This window comes from Orcinus orca, chromosome 14 (genome assembly GCF_937001465.1).
Source record: "Orcinus orca chromosome 14, mOrcOrc1.1, whole genome shotgun sequence".
In the NCBI taxonomy this organism is placed as follows: Eukaryota; Metazoa; Chordata; class Mammalia; order Artiodactyla; family Delphinidae; genus Orcinus; species Orcinus orca.
The window spans coordinates 16,710,898-16,733,028 of NC_064572.1; the positions used below are offsets into that span (position 1 = coordinate 16,710,898).

General features: G+C 38.6%; 3 protein-coding genes across 6 annotated transcripts in view; 2 read left to right on the forward strand and 1 right to left on the reverse strand.

Annotated features, from left to right (window-relative positions):
• LOC101287519 (zinc finger protein 33B) overlaps positions 1-22,131 on the forward strand; it is a 346,100-nt gene that overhangs the window by 242,744 nt on the left and 81,225 nt on the right. The window lies entirely within an intron of this gene.
• LOC117198134 (zinc finger protein 33B-like) overlaps positions 1-22,131 on the reverse strand; it is a 76,960-nt gene that overhangs the window by 6,285 nt on the left and 48,544 nt on the right. The window lies entirely within an intron of this gene.
• ZNF25 (zinc finger protein 25) lies at positions 1,935-21,954 on the forward strand. The gene is made up of 7 exons (XM_012538243.3): positions 1,935-2,089; positions 4,160-4,260; positions 4,368-4,481; positions 15,409-15,535; positions 15,833-15,928; positions 17,945-18,008; positions 18,501-21,954. Exons 3-7 carry the CDS (start codon positions 4,467-4,469, stop codon positions 19,582-19,584), a joined length of 1,386 nt encoding a protein of 461 aa, XP_012393697.2. The 5' UTR covers positions 1,935-2,089; positions 4,160-4,260; positions 4,368-4,466; the 3' UTR covers positions 19,585-21,954.

Genomic DNA, 22,131 nt, shown 5'->3' on the forward strand with positions numbered 1-22,131 from the left:
GCTCTTCGTTACTGCACGCGGGCTTTTCTCTAGTTGCGGCCAGCGGGGGCTACTCTTCATTGTGGTGCACGGGCTTCTCATTGCGGTGACTTCTCTTGTTGCAGAGCACAGGCTCTAGGCACGCAGGCTTCAGTAGTTGTGGCTCGCAGGCTCTAGAGCGCAGGCTCAGTAGTTGTGGCGCACAGGCTTAGTTGCTCTGCGGCATGTGGGATCTTCCCGGACCAGGGCTCGAAACTGTGTCCCCTGCATTGGCAGGCGAATTCTCAACCACTGCTCCACCAAGGAAGCCCTGAAATAACTATTTTAACATATACTCAATTCTTATGTATTTGGATCTGTTTCCGTTCTTCTTTGAAGCCAGCACCAAACTTTTAAATTATGTTTATAATAATATGCATTTCCAATAAAATTTCCTCCCTATTCTCTGAGGTTATATATTCCCTGATGAAGTTTAAAATTATTTGTCAAGGAAAACAAAACCAAACTCTCAGAAAAAAATTGTCATTTTGATTTAAATTGTTAAGTTTTATAGTTTCCTGTAAGAGTAAATACAAATATTTAAAAATTGAATTTTCCCTGGTTCAAAAAGGGGAAAAGATTTTCCTCCCCTCTTTTCTTAGAGCATTTCCTTGAGAAAACTTGTAACTGAAATCCTTTTTTCTGTCCCTTTGAGATGCATGCAAATGGTTTTAAAAAGTAAATAAACCTCTTGTTAGTTTTACAACCCAGGATTATCTTTGTTAAAGGCCTTGGAGCTATGTCTTTGAAATGTAAATAAACATCAAGGAAGATAGCACCCCATCTCCCTGTGTCTGTGGTAAACTCCTAGGCTTTTGGCTACAAGTTGTAGCTACTTGCTTGTCATAGAGATGCAAGAAGCTTTACTTTTCATTTGGATAAAGGCAATTAACTAATAGAAATGGCCACCCCAATTACCGTGTGAATTTAGGATGAACAGTGTGTAGTAAATGGTGTTGTCAAGTTCTCTTAGTACATAGAAAGGGTTGTATCTGCCTGGCTACATAAAAGTGTGATATTTCTGTCTGCAAACTCATTAGCAGATTGCCTGGAATGCGCATTGCAGTCTAGCTTAATGCTTAGTTCATTAATAAAATAATTAATAATAAATATTTTTTTCTTTCTCCATTTCTGGAGAGGATTTTCTGGGTTGGCAAGAGACTATTTTTAATCATTCCCCCAACACCTCCCACCCAGGATATTGGTGTGTGTGTGTGTGTGTGTGTGTATACAGCTATGCACACATGTGCACACATTATTCAGATATGTATATATATTTTCTCTATATGGATTCCACGTTTTTTAAGTTAATTTTATTATAAAAATTTAGTATTTTTGTAATTACTTTGAAACATTTCTATTGTTGGCCCAGAGTAAACTGATGTCATAAAGTTAGATCAGAAAATCAGCATACATTCAGTATATATTCCTTAGTGAAGTGATAGTCAAAATATACCATTAGCGTAAAATTTGAGTGAAAATCTTAGAAGAGTGTGCACCTAACATTAAGCGAGGTTTTTTCCTTTTGTAAAGTGGGATGTGTGCGACTCGTCTTCTGTTTTAGCTTATTCATGTTTTCATCACGTTTCATGTGTCATTTCCATAATTCTGAAAGCTAATACTCCTAAAATAAAGTCAGCTGTTACAGGGTGTTATTCTTTGAATGTACTACTGTACTTAGTTCCGAGTACTACCTTTCGATTACTATCGATATTCATCGCACTACCTCAAGGTAGCTTCCTGCTTTCAAGCGGGTGGCCAGCTCTAATCCGTTACCGCTGCGAGTGAGGAAAGGACCGGGCCAGCAGAAAACAACTCGGACCGCGGGAAGAAGCCGACCCTCGTGACGTCATCCGAAGTGGAGGCGCCGGGAGGCTCCCGGGACGCGCAGTGCCTGCGTGGGGAGCGGGAGTGTTCCGCGCATGAGCAATTCCACCTCCCCTCAGCAGCCGCCATTCTCCGTCTCGCTCCCCGGCGGGGAGAGGACTCAGGCGCCTCCAGTCTGCTCGGCGCCGCGGAGGGCGGGGCCTGGAACCTGCGCGGGCCGGGAGCTGAGGCCGAGCCCCTGCAGGTGTGTCGGAGGCTTCGGTGCGGGCGCTAGGCCGGGGGCGGGGGGAAGCCGGTCTCCACGGCCGCGCCGAGTCGGAGACCCTGGCAGCCGCCGCCCCCCACCCCCACTCTGAGCGCCGGACTGGCCTCCGAGGAGGACTGGGGAAGAGGCCAGGCAGGGGGCCTGGCGGGGAGGCTGGCTGTCCGCAGTGCGGTTCCTCCCCAGAAGCCTTGTTTCTCGACCTGCGTGAAAGGGGCGGCTAGAGGAGGCCTGGGGCGCCGGGCTTATAGCGGGACGTACGCGCGCGAGAACAGCCGTTTGTGACGTGGATGCCAAACCCGTCACGTCGGCGCTGGCGCGTGGGCGGCGCAGGCTGTTGGAGACGTGGGTTGTAAAGCCTGAGGGGCCCGGGCTTAAGGCCAGCGCCCGCCGGTAAATGGGCAGGTTAATCTGGGTACGACTCGGATACTCATCTGTAAAATTATAATAGCCTTTAGGGTCGTTTTTTGTATTGAATAGGGTAGTGTATATAAAGTACGTTAAGGATTCAATAAAGGTGAGCTGCTTTTCTCATTAAAAGGTATGCTGTTCTTTTCATTATTGGCTCATTTAATCATCTTAATCATCATAACCATCCTTTGAATCCGTATTTACCACCTCCATTTTAATAAATACAAGTACCGAAGGTTCAGAGAGATAACTGGCTTAGCCATCATTAGCAGGGATTTGTTTTACTCTGTATCTCATGCTGTTTTCCACCCTAAAATCCACAGGCTTGGGTTGTATTTAATCCAGTGATTGTCCCTGAGCACCACCAGAGTAGAGTGTAGTGGACCTAATCGTACAATGTAGTATTCTATTTTCAAAAATTCTTGAGGCTTCCTTAAAACTCCTGTGTAAAAGGTTAATTAAGGCCCTTCCTGCATTCTCTAACCTGTCTCGATACCCAGACGACTGTTACACATGTGAATTTAAACCATAGTTGAAACCCTGAATTTTAAGTTTTACTGGAGAAGCTGAGAATCCTATCCAGGCCAGAGGGGAAATGGGACAGACTTTTTTAAAGATGAAAACAGCGATTTCATCCATGCTCCATATTATGAAGGTGATATCATAATGCCTCTTATTGGATGGTGTATCTAGGCTTTAGTAAGTAGGCATCACGTAAGCACCAGGGAAGTGGTTTCTTCTGCATATGAGAAGGACCTCGGCATTTGGCACCTTTTGCTCCCCATGTGAAGTGCCTATTTTGGGATTATGGTGCCAAATTGTTATTTTAGAAGTTATATTTGTGTTAGTGTCAACAGTTTAGATGGCCATGTCAGAATTCATCAAGGCCTAATTACATTTTACTCTAGGCCCCAGCCCAGGGTTGGAGGGGCCAGTGAATTCTGGGGTTCTGTTGGATTTGTGGTACTGAATGAAGACTTATAGAATCAGAATAGTACATGATTGTTTAAAATTACCTAATTCCTTCTCATGTTAAAGATAATAGCATAAGTGGGAAGCAGCTACATAGCACAGGGAGATCAGCTCGGTGCTTTGTGACCACCTAGAGGGGTGGGATAGGGAGGGTGGGAGGGAGATACAAGAGGGAAGAGATATGGACATATATGTATATGTATAGCTGATTCACTTTGTTGTACAACAGAAACTAACACACCATTGTAAAGCAATTATACTCCAATAAATATGTTAAAAAAAGATAATAACATAGAAACTAAGATAGTCACTAGGTTTGTTAATAGCAGAGCTTAGCATAGAACTGAAGCCTCCCTGTCACTGTACCATATTTTAGTCAAAATAGGGTTTTTGGAGAAGTGATTCTGGAGGAACTGAAATTTAGAGAGATGAAACATCTTATTTTCGAGAACTCTGAAGACTTTCTAACCTTGTGGGGTTTATAGTATCAATAGGAAAAATTGTTATGACATGTAACTTAAAAGATTTTCCATATCAATAGATGTTTCTCGTCAACATCATTTGTGATGTCAGCATAGGGTTCCATACTTTGGATATATATTATATACCTTGCTTAACTAATCTGCTATTATTGGACATTTAAGTTTTATATTCTTTTGTGTTATTTAGTAATGGACATATAATTTTCAAAACAGCCAATAGGAAAGAAATGTTTAGATTCAAAAATGTCCCAGATTCATCAAGATTATATGAGAGTCACCAGTGGACAGGTGGGTACTCCTTTCTCATGGTCCTTCCTATTCCTTCTCATGTCTCAAAGAGACATTTTCCCAGAGGTTTATCTTTTACTAAAATGTTGTATGTAAATTTCTCACAGGTGATTCCTGACTGCAAGATAAGGTCTCTTATGACTTCTGTCTTCCAACTTTCCCTGTTCTGACTTCATAGTTTCTATAGTTTCCAATAGCAGCAGAAAATGAACAAGTTCCAGGTGAGTCATTTATTTACCTCTTAACTTTATTTCACTCTGTGTGTGTGTGTTTTCAGTGAATTTTATGAAAGAGAGCCCATATATTAAATTAGAAAAGTGGAAATCATTAAAAATCACCTTCAGGGAAAATACTGTTTGAATACAACAGCAGTTCCAAGGTGTAGTCTGGGAGCCCCAAGACCCTTTCCGAGGGTTTGTGAAGTCAAAACATAATACCAGGATGCAAATTGCCTTTTACACTGACGACATTAGCACTGATGGTGTAAAAGCAATAGATTGCTGCCTATCTGGCATACATCAGGATGATGACACCAATGACATTGTCTTCCTCTGCAGTAGTAAAAAAACTGCCACCTTTACTTAAGGATATCTTTGATGAAACAGTAAAAGTTAGTAATGTTATTAAATCTTGACCCTTGAGTACACATCTTTTTAATATTCAGTGGGATGAAATGGCAAGTTCACCTAAAGTACTTTTGCGGCATACTGAAGTATGATGGTTGGTTGTCTTGAGGAAAAGCACTTGTGTGATTGATTTGTGAGCTCACCTAGCCACTTTTTTTCATGGAATATCATTTTTATGTGAAAGAGCAACTGGCAGACAAACTACGGTATTCACATGGTATTCAAACATTTTCTCAACAATGAGTGATGTGAGCCTGTCATTTCAAGGAAAATAACTTAGTATTTGTTGCTAATATTAAAAGTTGAGCTTTCAAGTGAAAATTAGAATGTTGGAAAACTTGTGAAGTTGACAAGCTGATACTTAAAGACTTTTCTGATGAGATTGGTAAGGATATTAACAAATGTGATTCTTTAATATTAAATAATAAAATGTGTCAACACTTGAGTAATATTTCTGATGTATCTGCTCAGAGGCAAACTCAAGCAGTTTAAGAGGACAGAGTGTTAGAAGTGAGGAACAGGGAATAAGTTGGTTAGGGAATGCCACTCTAAAAGGTAATATTTGAGGAATATCTTGAATTAAATGAGAGACAGCCAGGTAGAAATCTGGAGGAAGAGCATACTACATAGAAGGAATAGCAAATGCATACACCCTGAGGCATGTTCCAGAAACAGTATTTAGGATACTGAAACTAGAGAGAAGTGAACTTGGGGGAGAACAGTAAGAAGTAAGATCTAAGAGGTAGAAGGGAGTAGAATGTATATGACTTTGTAGGCTGTAGAAGACATGAATTTTGATTTTATTGGTTCATTAAATATTTAAAAAATCATACTTTATGCAAGTAATGTACATAATGTATATGTATAATTTAGGGAATACTGATTAAGTAACACCACTGTATCCCATATCTGGCTTAAGCAATGAAAATTACTAGTACTTTTGAAGCCCCTGTATGCCCTTCCCTAATCTCATCCCACCATTACCCAGAGAAAAGGAATCCTGAATTCTGTGGTAACCATTTCTTTGCTTTTTAAACTTAATTTTTAAAAACAAAATAGCATATTTAGCAATTAATTAAATGCCCAGCCCTTTGGTAAGCCCTTGACGTAGTTTATCTTACATAATTCTCACAGCCAACTTTTGAAGTGTTGTTATTATTACTATAACATAAATTTTCAGTGTGGACATTATTATTAATTAGAGATCATAGCCTTTAGGCCTGATGGTGGAAAGAAAGAGACTCTAGAAAAATTTAACCTATTCTATGGTTCTGCTTTGGTCAGTCTTGAACACATTTATACCTTATATATGAAAATTTCCTTATCCGGCATTTGTTCAGGTGTGGCACATGATGTTTTTCTTACCTTATGCTCTGTAATTAACTGCTGAGTGGTCAGTCTGGAACAAAAGAAATAACTAGTGAGCCTTTTTGTTTTTTGAAGTAGTTTTAAGTACAGTCATCACTACTACTCCTGGAAAAATTTATTTTGTGCAGATAATTGGATTTTTTAAGGCATTTTGGCCAGATTAGAAAGTCTTTTTTATTCCTTCTTGCATCTCTCAAGTTCTGCTGCCATCAATTTCTGCTGTTTGAAAACATCCTTTATAGTTATTGTTTTTATTCTGCTTGCTTGTTGTTTTAGTGAGGGTCTGCTGGTGGAAAATTCTCAGTTTTCTTTATATGAAATATCCACGAAGAGCTTTTTCATTGTGTATAGAAATACTGGTTGACAGTTCTTACCTTTTAAAACACTGAAAAGCATTCATTGTCTTCTACTACTGGTACTATTGAAAATTCACCTGTTAACTTGTCACACCTTTGAAATAAATTTGTGTTTTGGGCTAGCTGCTTTTTAAGATATCTTTTATCCTAGTATGTTTATATCTATATTTCTTTTTATCCTAATTAGATTTACTGTACTTCCCTTGGGTTGAATATTTGAGTATTTTGTGTATTACACTGTATCTCCTTTATTGACTTTGAAGCTTTATTTTTGTGTGTTATTTTGCTTATTGCTGAATCTGGAGATTACAACATGCACCATTAAAATAATGGTGTCTTCAAATACTGTATTCATGAACAGTGTAATAAACTTTTATCAGTATAATTCTCTTTACAGCCTCCTCACCCTGTGGTCCTTGTCTTATATCTCACTTATACATATATTTTAACCCCCAATACTTGTTATTTTTGCTTTAAACAGTATTCATCTTTTAAAGAAACGTGTGTGTGTGTGTGTGTGTGTGTGTGTGTAAATAAAACTCTTTTGTGTTTATGTACATATCTGCTTTGGGAGCTCTTTATTCCTTCCTACAGGTCTGGGGTTCTCTCTGATATCCTTTCCCTTCAGCCTAAGCAACTCATTTTATTATTTCATGTATTATTTCAGCACTGATGGTGACAAATTTACTTGGCTGGTCTTTCTGAAAATCTCTATTTCACCTTGGTTTTTGAAGGACATTTTGCCGGATATAGAACTTTATCGAGAGTTTTCTTTGTATCTGCATTTTTAGGATGTCTTTGTCTTCTGGCTTCTGTTGTTTCTGATGAGAAGCTAGTCTTCATCTTACTGTTATCCACCTGAATATAATGTGTTCTTTTCCTCTGTGCTTAAGATTTTCATTTTATCTTTAGTTTTCAATAGTTAGACCATGATGCACACAGGCATGATTTGTTTTGCATTTATCCCTTTTGAAGGATGACGAAGATTTGTGGGTTGTTGCCTTTTTTTTTTTAACATCTTCATTGGAGTATAATTGCTTTACAATGGTGTGTTAATTTCTGTTGTATAACAAAGTGAATCAGCTATACATAAACATATATCTCCATATCTCTTCCCTCTTGCTTGTCCCTCCCTCCCACCCTCCCTATCCCACCCCTCTAGGTGGTAACAAAGCACCAAGCTGATCTCCCTGTGCTATGCGGCTGCTTCCCACTAGCTATCTATTTTATGTTTGGTAGTGTATATATGTCCATGCCACTCTCTCACTTTGTCCCAGCTTACCCTTCCCCCTCCCCGTATCCTCAAGTCCATTCTCTAGTTGGTCTGCATCTTTATTCCCGTCTTGCTCCTAGGTTCTTCTGACCATTTTTTTCTTTTCTTTTTTTTTAGATTCCATATATATGCGTTAGCATACGGTATTTTTTTTTTTTCTTACTTCAGTCTGTATGAGAGTCTCTAGGTCCATCCACCTCACTACAAATAACTCAGTTTCGTTCCTTTTTATGGCTGAGTAATATTCCATTGTATATATGTGCCACATCTTCTTTATCCATTCATCTGTTGATGGACACTTAGGTTGCTTCCATGTCCTGGCTGTTGGAAACAGAGCTGCAGTGAACATTTTGGTACATGACTCCTTTTGAATTACGGTTTTCTCAGGGTATATGCCCAGTAGGTTGTTGCCTTTTATCATTTTTTAAAATTCTTGGAACTCACTCTTCAGATAGTTTCTTTGCATCATTCTCTTTTTCTTTCTAAAATCCCAATTACACAGTGTTGAAATATGTACATATTGTCCTAAATGTTCAGATGCTCTGTTCAGTTTGGGTTGTTTTTTGTGTGTGTGTCCTTTAGTTTGGATATTTCTGTTGAGCTGACTGTTTTCAAGTTCATGGCATCCTTCTTTTGCTCTGTCAGTTCTCTTCACTCATAAGTCTGTAGAATCCACTTCTGATATTGTATCATTCAGTTCTAAAAATTCCTGTTTTTTCTTTTGTTTTTCTTTCTCTGCTAAGATTTTGCATCATTTCATTTATATTCTCAATTTTTTTCACTAGGTCATTTAGTTTTATTTATTTAGTTTTAGGGTAATTACTTTAAAATCCTTATCTGCTAATCCCAACATCTAGGTTAATCTGTAGGTCTGTTTCAATAGGCTCCTTTCTTCAGTATGAATCAAAATTTTCTACTTCTTTGCATGTCTCCTATTTCTTTATTATTGCTAGACATTATATATAAAAGTACAGTAGGGATTGAAGTAAATAATACCTCCAGAAAAAGTCACGTGCCTTCCTTTGTCTGCTCGCTGAGTCAGATATGTAGCTGAGATGGCCCTGGGCTTTAGCGAGGTACTGTTCACCACCAAGCTTCACATGATTGAGGGCAGTAGCAAGGCTTTCCCTTCAGGGGGCTTGGGTTGTGAACACCACCAGAGCTCCACTGATGTGCTTTTAGCTTAGCCACCAGCTTTTCTTTTGGATGACCGAGGAGTTGCTGCCCTGTAGAGCTTTAAGCACCAGAGACATCTCTTCCTGCCCTGGTGCTCTGCTCCCAGCCTTTGGAGGGTTGTGGCCATGCACTCAGTAAAGGCCTGTGGGGGGAAAATGGTGAGTGTTTGTATTTCAGAGCATCCATATAAATTATGGAGCTTTCCTTTGGTTCCAGAAACTGCTTCCCCAACTTAAAATAAACTGACCACTTTGAGACATTTGATAGGAAGTAAAAAAGTTCTACAGAGGGGGCTTCCCTGGTGGTGCAGTGGTTGAGAGTCCGCCTGCCGATGCAGGGGACAAGGGTTCGTGCCCCGGTCCGGGAGGATCCCATATGCTGCGGAGTGGCTAGGCCCATGAGCCATGGCCGCTGAGCCTGTGCGTGCAGAGCCTGTGCGTGCAGAGCCTGTGCTCCGCAACAGGAGAGGCCACAGCAGTGAGAGACCCACATACCACCACCACAACAACAACAAAAAAGTTCTACAAATACTAAGCTTATGTTTGGGGACCTCTTGAATATGAAACTCCCACTCAGTCACCAGGTAGTATCAAAAGGCAAGTTGGTGTTGACTTGCTTTGTGACCAGGGGTCTTAGGGATGCTAATACATCACACAAGACCATAAGCAAACATTAAAAGTTTGTTAAAAGTTGAACCAGTTTCCTCTCTTCCCTACTTGCCCCCAAGAATGAAATAAGTTGTGGTTTTCTGTTGTCTTTTGAAATATTTGTCTCTTCTGAATTTTATCTTTTGTTCACCTTTGGATTCTCAGATCTCTGATTTTAGAAAACACTAGGTTAGAGGCTTGTTCTCGTTAAGGTTAAGATCAACTTCTCCTTTGCTTCTCAGAATTTGTTTCTATTCAGAATTTCTTTCTTTATGCTTATTTTAGAGATGCTGGCTCTGAGCTGCTTTCTGCTCTACATTTTTGCCCTGGCTATGAAATTGGAAAATGCCCTGAAAATGCTAACCAGAGGTATAAGACTCATCATAATTAATTTCACTTTTTTCTTGGATCTTTACCTCTCAAATTCTAGTGCTTAAGTTAATATTTGATGCTTTTGAATAGCTATTTTTAGTGTTTTGTTTTCTTTTATTTATTTTTCTTTTTTAAAATTAAAGTATAGTTGACTTATTTTTAATTGTAGTAAAATACACATAACAAAATTTACCATCATAACCAATTTTAAATGTATAGCTCTGTGGCATTAAGTACATTCACATTGTTGTGCAACCATTACCACCATCCATCTCCAGAACTCTTTTCATCATCCTACACTGAAACTCCGCACAAATTAAACACTAACTCCCCACTCCCCCCATACGTTGGGAACCACCATTCTACTCATTTGTTCCAGCACTAGTTTTTTGAAAAGACTATCCTTAATCCACTGAGTTTCTTTTGAACCTTTGTCAAAATTATATGTGTGGTTCTATTACTAGATACTGTTTTTGTTCCAGTGATCTGTGTGTTTATCCTTTTGCTAGTAACACAATTAATATAGCTTTGTAATAAGTCTTGAAATCAGGTAGTGGATTTGCTGATATTTTGTTGAGGATTTTTGTACTTATAACCATGAAAGATATTGGTTGGTAGTCACTATGGTGGTAAATGTTTAATCAGATTTTGGGGACTGGGAGAGAAATCTGGTTTGTACTGTTTACCAATTTCTATGGTATAAATACCCCTGCCAGGGCTAATTTCAAGCTACAAAATGATGTTAATCAATTGCCGAAAATTTGACAATCAGCACTCTTGATCTGGTACAAACAGGTGCAAGCCACCACTGTAGTTTTCTTTTCTGATAATCCTTTTGTTAGGTTTGGGTATCAGGGTAACGTCGGCTTCATAAAATGAGTTGAGAACAGTTCTCTCCTCTTTGTTTTATGGAAGAGATTGCATATAATTGGTATTGTTTCTGCCTTAAATGTTTGGTGGAATTCACCACTGAAATGTTTGGTGGAATTCACCGAGACCTGAAGATTTCTTTGTTAGAAGGTTTTGTTGGTTTAAATGAAGTGAAATTCACATAATGACCATTTTAAAACGTACAGTTAGGTGACGTTTAGCACATCCACAATGTTGTGGGACCACTACAACATGATAGTCCCAAAACATTTTTGCCATCCCCAAAGAAAACCCCATTCCCATTAAGCAATCATTACCTAGTCCCTCTCCCTTTAGCCTCTGGCAATTACAAATCTATTTTCCGTCTCTGTGCATTTACTTATTCTGGATATTTCATATAAGTGGAATCATATAATATGTACCTTTTCTATTTGGCTTCTTTCACTTAGCATAATGTTTTCCAAGTTCATTCACCCTATACCATGTATCAATACTTCATTTTTATGACAAAATAATATTCCATTGTATGTTTATACCACAATTGTTTATCTGTTCATCCACTGATGGGCATTTAGGTGGTTTTCACTTTTTGGCTGTTGTGAATAGTGCCGCTATGAACTTTTGTGTACAAGTATGCTGGGTTGTATGGTATTTGTATGTTTAACTTGCTGAGCAACTGCCAAACTTTTCCACAGCAGCTGTACCGTTTTACATTCCCACAAGCAATATATAAGGGTTACAGTTTCTCCACAACCTCTCCATCACCTGTTATTTTCTGTTGTTTTTTTTTTTAAAAAAAACACGCATCATAGTAAATATGAAGTGGTATAATTGTGGTTTTGATTTGAATTTCCCCTAAGGACTAATGATGCTGAGCATCTTTTCATGTGCTCATTTGTATAACTTAAAGAAATGTCTGTTCAATTTCTTTGCCCATTTTCTGGCTGGACTATCTTTTCTGTTATTGAATTGCAAGTATATTTTATATATTCTGGATAATAACACCTTTATCAGATACGCGATTTGCAAATATTATATTACATTCTGTGAGTTGTCGTTTTCCTATTTTGGTAATATCCTATGATGCATACAAGTTATATATATATATATATATATATATATATATAAAATTTCCTTGGCTGCCACGCCACATGGCATGTGGGATCTTAGGTCCCTGACCAGGGATCAAACCTGCGCCCCTTGCATTGGAAGCGTGGATTCTTTACCGCTGGACCGCCAGGGAAGTCCCCATAAAAATTTTAAAGTTTGATAAAGTCAGCTTATTTTTCTTTTACTGCTTGTACTTTTGGTGTCATATCTAAAATCCATTGCCAAATTCAAGGTAAGGAAATTTATTCCTATGTTTTCTTCTGAGTTTTATAGTTTTAGCTCTTAATATTTAGGTCAGTGATCTATTTTGAGTTAATTTTTTTTTATATGGGGTGAAGTAGAGGTCAGGTTTCGTTCTTACGCATGTGGACATTTGGTTGTCACAGTGCCATTTGTTGAAGAAACTATTCTTTCTCCATTGAATGGTCTTGTCTTAGTTGTTGAAAATCAGGTGGCCATAGATGTATGGTTTTATTTCTAGACTCTCATTTCTATCCCATTGCACAATATGTCTATCTTTATGCCAATCACACTGTTTTGATACTGTAGCTTTATAGTAAGATTTGAAATAAGTGTGAGTCCTCCAACTTTGTTTCTTTCCCAATTTTGTTTTGGCTATTAGGGACTTCTTGCAATTCCATATGAATTTGTGGATTGGCTTTTCCATTTCTGTGCAGAAGTCATTGGGATTTTATTAGGGATTGGACTGAACTTGTAGATTCCTTGGAGTAGTACTGTCACTTGAACTATATTAAATCTTATAGTCTATGAACATAGAATGTCATTTCTTTTATTTAGGTCTTCTTTAATACTTGAGCAATGTTTTGCAGTTTTCAGTGTATAAGTCTTACACCTCCTTGAGTAAATGTATCCCTAGGTATTTTATTCTTTTTGGTGCTACATTAAATGGAATTGTCTTAATTTCTCTTTTGGATTTTCATTACTGGTATATAGAAACACAACCAATTTTTGTGGGTTGATCTTATAATTCTGCAACATGCCGACTTTGTTTATGAGCTCTATTAGTTTTCGTTTTTGTGGATTCTTTGGGATATTCTATATGTAGATTAATGTAATCTGCAAATAGAGATAGTTTTTTTTTTTTTTTCCTTTCCAGTTTGGGTGCCTTTATATCCTTTTCTTGTAAAACTGCTCTGGCTAGAACTTCCAGTACAGTGTGGATTAGAAGTGGCAGAAGCAGGCATCCTTGACTTGTTCCTGGTCATAAGGAGAAAGTTTTCAGTCTTTCACTACTGAGTATGCTATTACCTGGGGTAGAGGTAGATTAAAAATGTTGTTTATCATTTTGAGGAATTTCCTTCTATTTCTAGTTTACTGAGTGTTTTTATCATGAAAGAGTGTTGAAGTTTGTCAAACACTTTTTGTGCGTCAATTAAAATGATCTTCTACTTTTTCCCCTTTGCTCTATTACTGTAATTGATTGACTTTTGTATGTTGAACCACTCTTGCATTCCTGGGATAAATCACACAAGGTCATGGTATAGATTATAATCTATTTTTTTTTATTTTGTTGGATTTGATTTACTAGTAATATGTTAAAGGTTTTCGTCTTTATATTCATAAAAGATATTTTAACTCTTTATAGGGTAGAATGCTTATCTCCACTTCATTTAATTCTTTTTCTGAGGTTTTGTCTTATTCTTTTGTTTGGAACATATTCCTCTGTCTCCTCATTTTGCCTAATCCTCTGTTTTTATTTCCATGCATTTGGTAGGTTGGTTACATTTCTCAATCTTAGAGAAGTAATCGTATGTAGGAGATGTCCTCTGAGGCCCAGCAGTATATTCCCCTCTGATCACCAGAGCTATAAGCTCTACTGGTTCCCTATATGTGGGCTACATGAATCCTTCCTTGTTGTGGGGCCGACTATTGTGGGCACACTGGTAGGCAGGGCTGACCCTCAGCCCTGTTGGATGCCAGGCCCTGCCTCATCCAGTGGCTCCTGGCCCACTGTTGGGAGGGGCTGGGTCCCTGCCTGGCTAGCTGCACGGCCTGTGGGGTGCCTGGAATGGGACCCAACGTGGCTGGCTGCATGGCCTGAAGTGTCCTGGGATTGGTGATGACCCATTGGTGGGCATGGAAGCCTCCAGCACTAATAGGCTAGAGGGAGGACTCCAGAATGGTCCCTATTAGCACCAGTGTCCTCATGGTAGAACAAGCTCCCAAAATGGCTGCTGCCAGTGTCTATGTCTCCAGGGGGAGTTCCAGTTGCCTCCTCCCTCTCCAGGAGGCTCTCCAAGGTCAGCCAGTGGGTCTGAGGTAGGCTCCTTTCAAATTACTTCCTCTGCACTGTGACTTGGAACGTGTCAGATTTTTGCATGCACCCTTTAAGAGTGGAGTCTCTGTTTTCTACAGTCCTCTGGCTCTCAAGCCGCACTGGCCTTCAAAGCCAGACGTTCTGGGGGTTCGTCTTCCTGGTGCAGAACCCCCCAGGCAGGGGAGCCCAATGTGGGGCTCGGACCCCTTACTCCTTGGGGACAACCTCTACAATTTTGGTTATCCTCTTATCTGTGGGTCACCTACATGGGCGTGTGGGTCTTGACTATACTGTGTCTCTTCTCCTCCTACCCATGTCACTGTGGTTCCTTCTTTGTATCTTTAGTTGTGGGGAATATTTTCTGCTACTCTTCAGATAATTTTCAGAGATCATTGCTCTGTGAATAGTTGTAATTTCAGTGTGCCTGTGGGAGGAGCTCAGCTCAGAGTCTTCCTTCTCCACCATCTTGGCCATCCTTTGTGACCATCTTTCATCTTGTACATACTTCTGTCACAGCAACTGCTATGCATATTGCATTTAAGAATTTAATCTTTGCCTCCCTGTCAGCATGTAAGCTCCTTGATGACAAGAACAGTTGCTTTCGGGGCTTCCCTGGTGGTGTGGTGGTTGGGAGTCTGCCTGCCGATGCAGGGGACACGGGTTCGTGCCCCAGTCCGGGAAGATCCCACATGCCGCAGAGCAGCTGGGCCCATGAACCATGGCCGCTGAGCCTGCGTGTCCAGAGCCTGTGCTCCGCAACGGGAGAGGCCACAACGGTGAGAGGCCCACGTACCACAAAAAAAAAAAAAAAAAAAGAATAGTTGCTTTCATTCATCTCTGTATCTCTGGCAGAGTTCCAGGCATGGAGTGATATCTGAGTAAATATATACTGAACAAATATTTTATATATGTATAAAGCAGGGTGGCAGTATATCTAACTCTCCAGAATAAATACTATAGTTAGCACATTAACAGTTCACATGTCTTTTAGATGGTACTGTATTTTGATCGCTTCAGTTTTTTTTTTTTTTTTTTTGATCGCTTCAGTTTTAACTGAAATACGTTGTTTCAGGGACCAGTAACATTCAAGGATGTTACTGTGGAATTCACCCAGGAGGAGTGGCAGTTGCTGGATGCTGCTCAGAGGACCCTGTATAGGCAAGTGATGCAGGAGAACTATCGTCACCTCATCTCAGTGGGTGAGGAAATCTTCCCTATCTGTAATCCCAGTAGTTTGCATTTCCTTTCTCAGTTACTGGAATTTGTTAAGTCCCCTATAGGGTTGAATATTAGCTTTGTTTTAGGGGTCAAAGTTGATGAATCCATTTTGGGTACCAGAAAAATATGTGTGTCCCCATGCACTCCACTGATACAATCTAAATTTGCCAAGCCTATGTGGAACCTTCCTTGTTCTGCTCCTAAACTGCACTTCTTTATCCTTCAGAGTTGTGTGTTCCAAGCAATTTGTATTGTTTTCTTTATCTTTCTGTTAATAGGTTATTGTGTGAATAAGCCAAATGCAGTCTTCAAGTTGAAGCAAGGAAAAGAGCCATGGATATTAGAAGTAGAATTTCCACGTCAAAAGTACCCTGGTAAGTTAGAAATTATAACCTGTGAGGAGGTTGGTGCCTTTGACTTTTGAAATTTTTTTTTTCAGGAATCTCTTTTTTAAATGCCCTGTACTTTTGGAAATGATTGAGGATACTTGATCTGCATATGTAAGCAACATAAATCACAATTCCAGTTTTCGTTCTCCATCTAAATTCCCTCTTTTGCTTGACATTTTTAAAATAGATTTACTTCTCTTCCCTATATACTAACTTTGACTTAAACTTTCATTTTGTCTTTTTTCTAGAATTCCCAGTTACTCCTTGCCATTAAAGTATGCAACTATAATCTTAAAATCTGTCTTATAAATTTTGTTAAATGCCATTTTCCTCCTTTCATTAACAACAAAATGCCTTAGTTTTTTCAGCACCCATTTTAATTTCCTATTCTCTCTTTAAACTCTGAAATCAGTTTACAAATCATTATGCCTTTCATCGGTTATATTATTTGGGAGTTGATACAAAATACACCTAATTTTCTGTCAAGAACTAGTCTGGCGCTTTATTGCCTACTGCATCTTATTATTTATTTATGTATTTACTTTTGGCTGTGTTGGGTCTTGGTTGCTGCACGTGGGCTTTCTCTAGTTGCGGCGAGCGGGGGCTACTCTTGGTTGCAGTGCACAGGCTTCTCATTGTGGTGGCTTCTCTTGTTGCGGAGCACAGGCTTCTAGGCGTGCAGGCTTCAGTAGTTGTGGTTCACGGGCTCTAGAGCGCAGGCTTGGTAGTTGTGGTGCACAGGCTTAGTTGCTCCGTGGCATGTGGGATCTTCCCAGACCAGGGCTCGAACCTGTGTTCCCTGCATTGGCAGGCAGATTCTTAACCACTGGGCCACCAGGGAAGCCCTGATTTTTATTTTTCCTTGTGGCCCCAAAACACATGCTAATTTTCATTTCATCTGCTCTCTTAAATGTCTTTCATATGTAAGATCTTATTTCATGAGTATCCAAGTTAACCTTGCACATGTCCTTATCAAACAACTTTTTTTATGTTTTCCCCACAAATGCCATGAAATTCTAACCCCAAGCTTCTGCTCATAATCTTTCACTTTCTTTCAAGCATTTAAAGATGAATAAATATGAAGGTCCATAAAGGTTTAGAATAATGTTGAATAATTACTCTTTAAAGATCAGGTAGCAAATTGAAGCAGATATGTGGGAGCTAAGATGTGAAAGCAGAATAAAACTAGTGTTGAGTCATAGGTAACTCTCTTTTGGAGATGCAGTATTTGGTGGTCAGCATTGAAAATCTCTGGTGCTACAACTGGGAATTCATTCTGTTATAAGGATGGCTTGCACTCTGCTTTTCTTTAATCTTTCCTTTTGGATGTATGTGTTTCTGGATCTTCTGAACCAGCAAAAATTAAGCCAACTAGACAGAGCGGAATTTTCCTCTAAACATTAGGAAATGGATGTTTTGAGAAAGTCACTTTAGTGTTGACATCGAGATTGTTGTATTATGGGTAAAGAGAAATAAAGTGGAAGTTTATAGTCTACTGATTACTAGGAATCCTAACACAGTAAACTAGGTTTGAGTGGGTAAAGACCTATACTTTAGCTCCTTCATCCAGTTTAATCTTTCCTCTGATATTTCCAGTGAACACAGTTGTCTACTAATTTTTATTTTCACCCTACTTACTATTCATTGTCCTTAATGGACTCACAGCATTCTCTGTGTCTCACATTCCTGTTCAGCAGCACTTTGAATGTCCTTTGTTCTCTGCTCCCTATTGTTTTTTTTTTTTTTTGGCTTAACCTTCTCCAGGTTTTTAAGATCATATTTGTAGTGTCAAAGATACTTGGGTTTATAACCAGGTCCCTTCCCCTCTGCTATAGCAGTTTTTAGTGTTATTTATGTTTCTTCTAAACCACTGAGATAGAGGAAGTTTGCACTTGAGAGTTCCTTCATTTGAGGATATTGGCCTGAAGCCTAAGAATCCACCCTATGACCATAATAATGTGTTAAGATTTATATGGTATTAAATTTTGGATTCCTTTGTAGAAGACCTATGGAATACTCATGACCAAGGAGCAAGATACCAGGAAAGCCAAGCTAAAAATTCAAGGCAAGTTCAAGAATTCAATTTTGAGATTAGAAGCTTCGTAAGAAAGGGTCTTGATGGGGGTACTAGAAGTGAGAGAGCACTAGTTAATAATAAATGTGAAAAAACTAACACTGGAGAAAATTCCAAAGAACATAATCCAAATGGGAAAGCCTTGTTTCATAATAGAGACCTTGTTTATAATTCAAGATCAGGAGATTACAACTTTGCAACAGTCTTTTGATTCTTCTTACTTACACGATAAGGGAGGCTTTATTACACAAAGTGGAGTTCAGGCAGTTAAGAGACCTATAATGCAAGTGAAATTCCTTCTACCAAATGTTAAGCCATAATGTATTTCAACATAGAATATTCACAATGGAGAAGCCCTATGAATCTAATGAATATTGGAAAAATCTCTAGAAATTGGTTCTCAGAGTTACTTGGAAAATATACACAGCAGACCAAAAAAAAAAAAATCCGTATACATTAATGAATCTGGAAATTTCTCTTTAGGAATGGAGAACTCACAAAACATCAGAAAACTCATACCAATGAGAAATCCTATAAATGCAATGAATGTGGAAAGTCCTTCTGCCAGAAGTCTGTCCTCATAATACATGAGCATACTCATTCAAAGGACAAACCCAGTGAATGCGGGAAATCTGTCTCTCGGAATGGAGACCTCACAAGACAACAGAAAACTCCTACCAGAGAGAAGACCTATGAATGTAAAGAATGTAAGAAAACTTTCTACCACCTGTCATCTCTCAGTAGACATTTGAGAACTCATGCAGGAGAGAAACCCTATGAATGTAATCAGTGTGAGAAATCCTTCTACCAGAAGCCACACCTCATGGAACATCAGAAAACACACACAGGAGAGAAACCCTATGAATGTACTGAATGTGGGAAGTTCTTCTACGTTAAGGCATACCTCATGGTACATCAGAAAACACACACAGGGGAGAAACCATATGAATGTAAGGAATGTAGGAAATCCTTTTCCCAGAAATCACACCTCACAGTACATCAGAGAACACATACAGGGGAGAAACCCTATAAATGTAAGGAATGTGGGAAATTCTTCTCTAGAAATTCACACCTCAAAACTCATCAGAGAACTCACACGGGAGAGAAACCCTATGAATGTAGGGAATGTGGGAAATGCTTCTACCAGAAGTCAGCTCTAACAGTACATCAGCGAACTCACACAGGGGAGAAACCCTTTGAATGTAATAAATGTGGAAAAAACTTTTACTATAAATCAGACCTCACTAAACATCAGAGAAAACACACAGGGGAGAAGCCCTATGAATGTAATGAATGTGGTAAATCTTTCTCTGTGAATTCAGTCCTCAGATTACATCAAAGGACTCACACAGGAGAAAAACCCTATGAATGTAAAGAATGTGGAAAATCCTTCTCTCAGAAATCACACTTTGTCATACATCAGAGAAAACACACAGGAGAGAAACCCTATGAATGTCAGGAGTGTAAGGAAACTTTTTTCCAGAAATCAAAACTCACTGCACATCAGAAGACACACACAAAGGGAAAAGCTTATAAAGAGTATAAATTGGGAAGTTCTTCTGTCTGAATTTATCCTTCAGAATAATCAGATAATTAACATGAGACAAAAACCTTATGAAATATCAGTATGGGAAAATTTCAGCCACAGTCTTTCATCATGGAGAGAAAGTCTGTAAATATTTTAGGGAGAAATTTTTATCATATTTCAGACTTTTACTAAGTATCAGACAACTTAGATGGTAGAAACACTACAAATTGTAAAACATGAGGGAAACCTCTCTTTCAGAAGTCATACTTTAGTGTACAGCATAGAAACCATATGAGAGAAATCCTGTAAGTAAGTGAATGTAAGGAAATTTCTGTCAGGGTAGCCATCATTTAGACATCCAAAAGCTCACATGAGTGAGATTCCTATCAGTATCCTGACCATTCAGAAATCTTTTTATATCAGTTGGACTTAGAATACTGTAAAAGAGGATAATCACAAAGACTGAAACACATATGGAAGGCTTTATCAAGAAATGATGTTTTGGTGAATGTCAGATCAGTGATAAAGTATAGAACCTTTATAAGTATTTAAATATATGAAAGCTTTTTAACAAAAATTCCAAGAGAATCTGTACCTAGGGTAACACTTTTACTAGAAGCCATGTTGCAGAAATCTGATTACAAAGTTGTTGTTTTTCTTTTAAAGAAACCTGCAAATATCTAGATATATGGAGCTTCTTAAGAAGCACAAATAAATTGAATAACCAGGTGACATCATTAAACACATGTGAAGAGTCCTGTAGTATGTAGGACTTATGTGTGAATGTCAGTGTGCTACAGAATACAGATTGTGGATGTTTGATGTGCATGTGGACCCATCCATAACTGTACATAGGGAAATATGTAGCCTTATTTAGTTCAGTAACTTTTTTTTTTTGCGGTACATGGGCCTCTCACTGCTGTGGCCTCTCCCGTTGCGGAGCACAAGGCTCTGGACCTGCAGGCACCGCGGCCATGGCTCACATGCCTAGCCGCTCTGCAGCATGTGGGATCTTCCCGGACCGGGGCACGAACCCGTGTCCCCTGCATTGGCAGGCGGACTCTCAACCACTGCGCCACCAGGGAAGCCCTTAGTTCAGTAACTTTTATGTATATGAAGATATTAAGTCTCAGCAGTGACTCTTGTTAATAAGAATGTGTATTTAAGTGTAATACTCTTAAAATTATAATGTATCTTTTCCTCCTATTTCTGAATGGATTTGGATTTTACTGAACTAATCTTTCAGAAAGAAGCTAAAAATGTTTTTGTAAATTTTTCAACTCATCGTCAGCCAAATTTTACATTAGGGATACATTTATTTATAGGAAAAACCTAAGTTCATTTTAAAAAACAGCTGAAAACACCCTACACAATAAAAAAAATGCTATGTAAAGAAACGTCTGTCTTAGTGTTGTTTTAGCAGATTGCAGAGCTGTCTGAATTTGTATTTTGTATTAGAGTCCTAAAAATTCTTCACTACCTTTTTCTTCCTGGTAGAAGCAACGTGATATAGAGGTTAAGAGTGTGGACTCTGGACTCCTACTGCCCAGGCTCAGTTTCCAGCATGAAGCATGCACTTAACCTCTCTGTGCCTCAGTTTCCTTTTCTATAAAAAAAGAAGTGAAAATGTGTTAGGATTGTTGTGAGGTGTAAAAAGTTAATATTTTTAAAGCACTTAGAATAGTGTCTGAGACACAGGAAGAGCTATATGTTAGATACTATCATCGTTATAATTTGTATTTCTTGAAGTATTTTGCAAAATAAATAAAAGGTTGACTACCAGCATTCATCCCTCATTTCATTGCTGTAGTGCCTTGGTTTGGTTTGGTTGTACATTTTTCCACAAGTGATTCAGATCTGGCCCACCGCCTGCAACCTAAGAATGGTTTTACATTTCTGAATGGTAGAAAAATTAAAGAATATCTTGTGACATGTGAAAATTATATGATATTCAAACTTAAGTGTCTATAAATACAAATTTTATTACAACACTAATACAAAAACAAAGCAAAAAACATTTGTACCTGTTTTGCCTGTGGCTGCCTTCACATTACAGTAGCAGAGGTGAGTGTTATGCCTCACATGCCTAAGATGAGCCTAAGATAGTTACCATCTGGTGCTTTACAAATTTAAGTTTTCTTAGAGCTGAAAACATCACAGCCAATGTAAAGGTATACTTTTATATACGGTATGTTTCAGAAATGATGCATATAGCAATCTGTGGGTAGGTGGGGGTTTTTCCAATATATTATGTGCATTATATTTATATGTTACAAGACTAAGCATTAGAATTTATTTTCAAATGTGTTTTACCTGCTGGACTGTTGTAACATCAAAGCAAATTTCCTGATGGAATGTAGCAGTAAATTATGAAATAAACATTGTCTAAATTAAATTAATTGATCCCTACTCACAGTATTCCTGTATCTTCTTCCATGTCAGTGGCCAGTTTTCCCTGTATCATTTAAAAATATATATTTATTTATTTTGGCTGAGCCAAAATAAGCCAGGTCTTAGTTGTGGCATGCGGACTTCTTAGTTGTGGCACACAGACTTCTTAGTCGCAGCATGCAGACTCTTAGTTGT

Coding starts and splice junctions, on each gene's coding strand:
- ZNF25 (XM_012538243.3), top strand. Junction 15,929..17,944: donor TCCACGTCAAAAGTACCCTG/GTAAGTTAGAAA, acceptor ATTCCTTTGTAG/AAGACCTATGGAATACTCAT. Junction 18,009..18,500: donor AGCCAAGCTAAAAATTCAAG/GCAAGTTCAAGA, acceptor ATTTCTCTTTAG/GAATGGAGAACTCACAAAAC.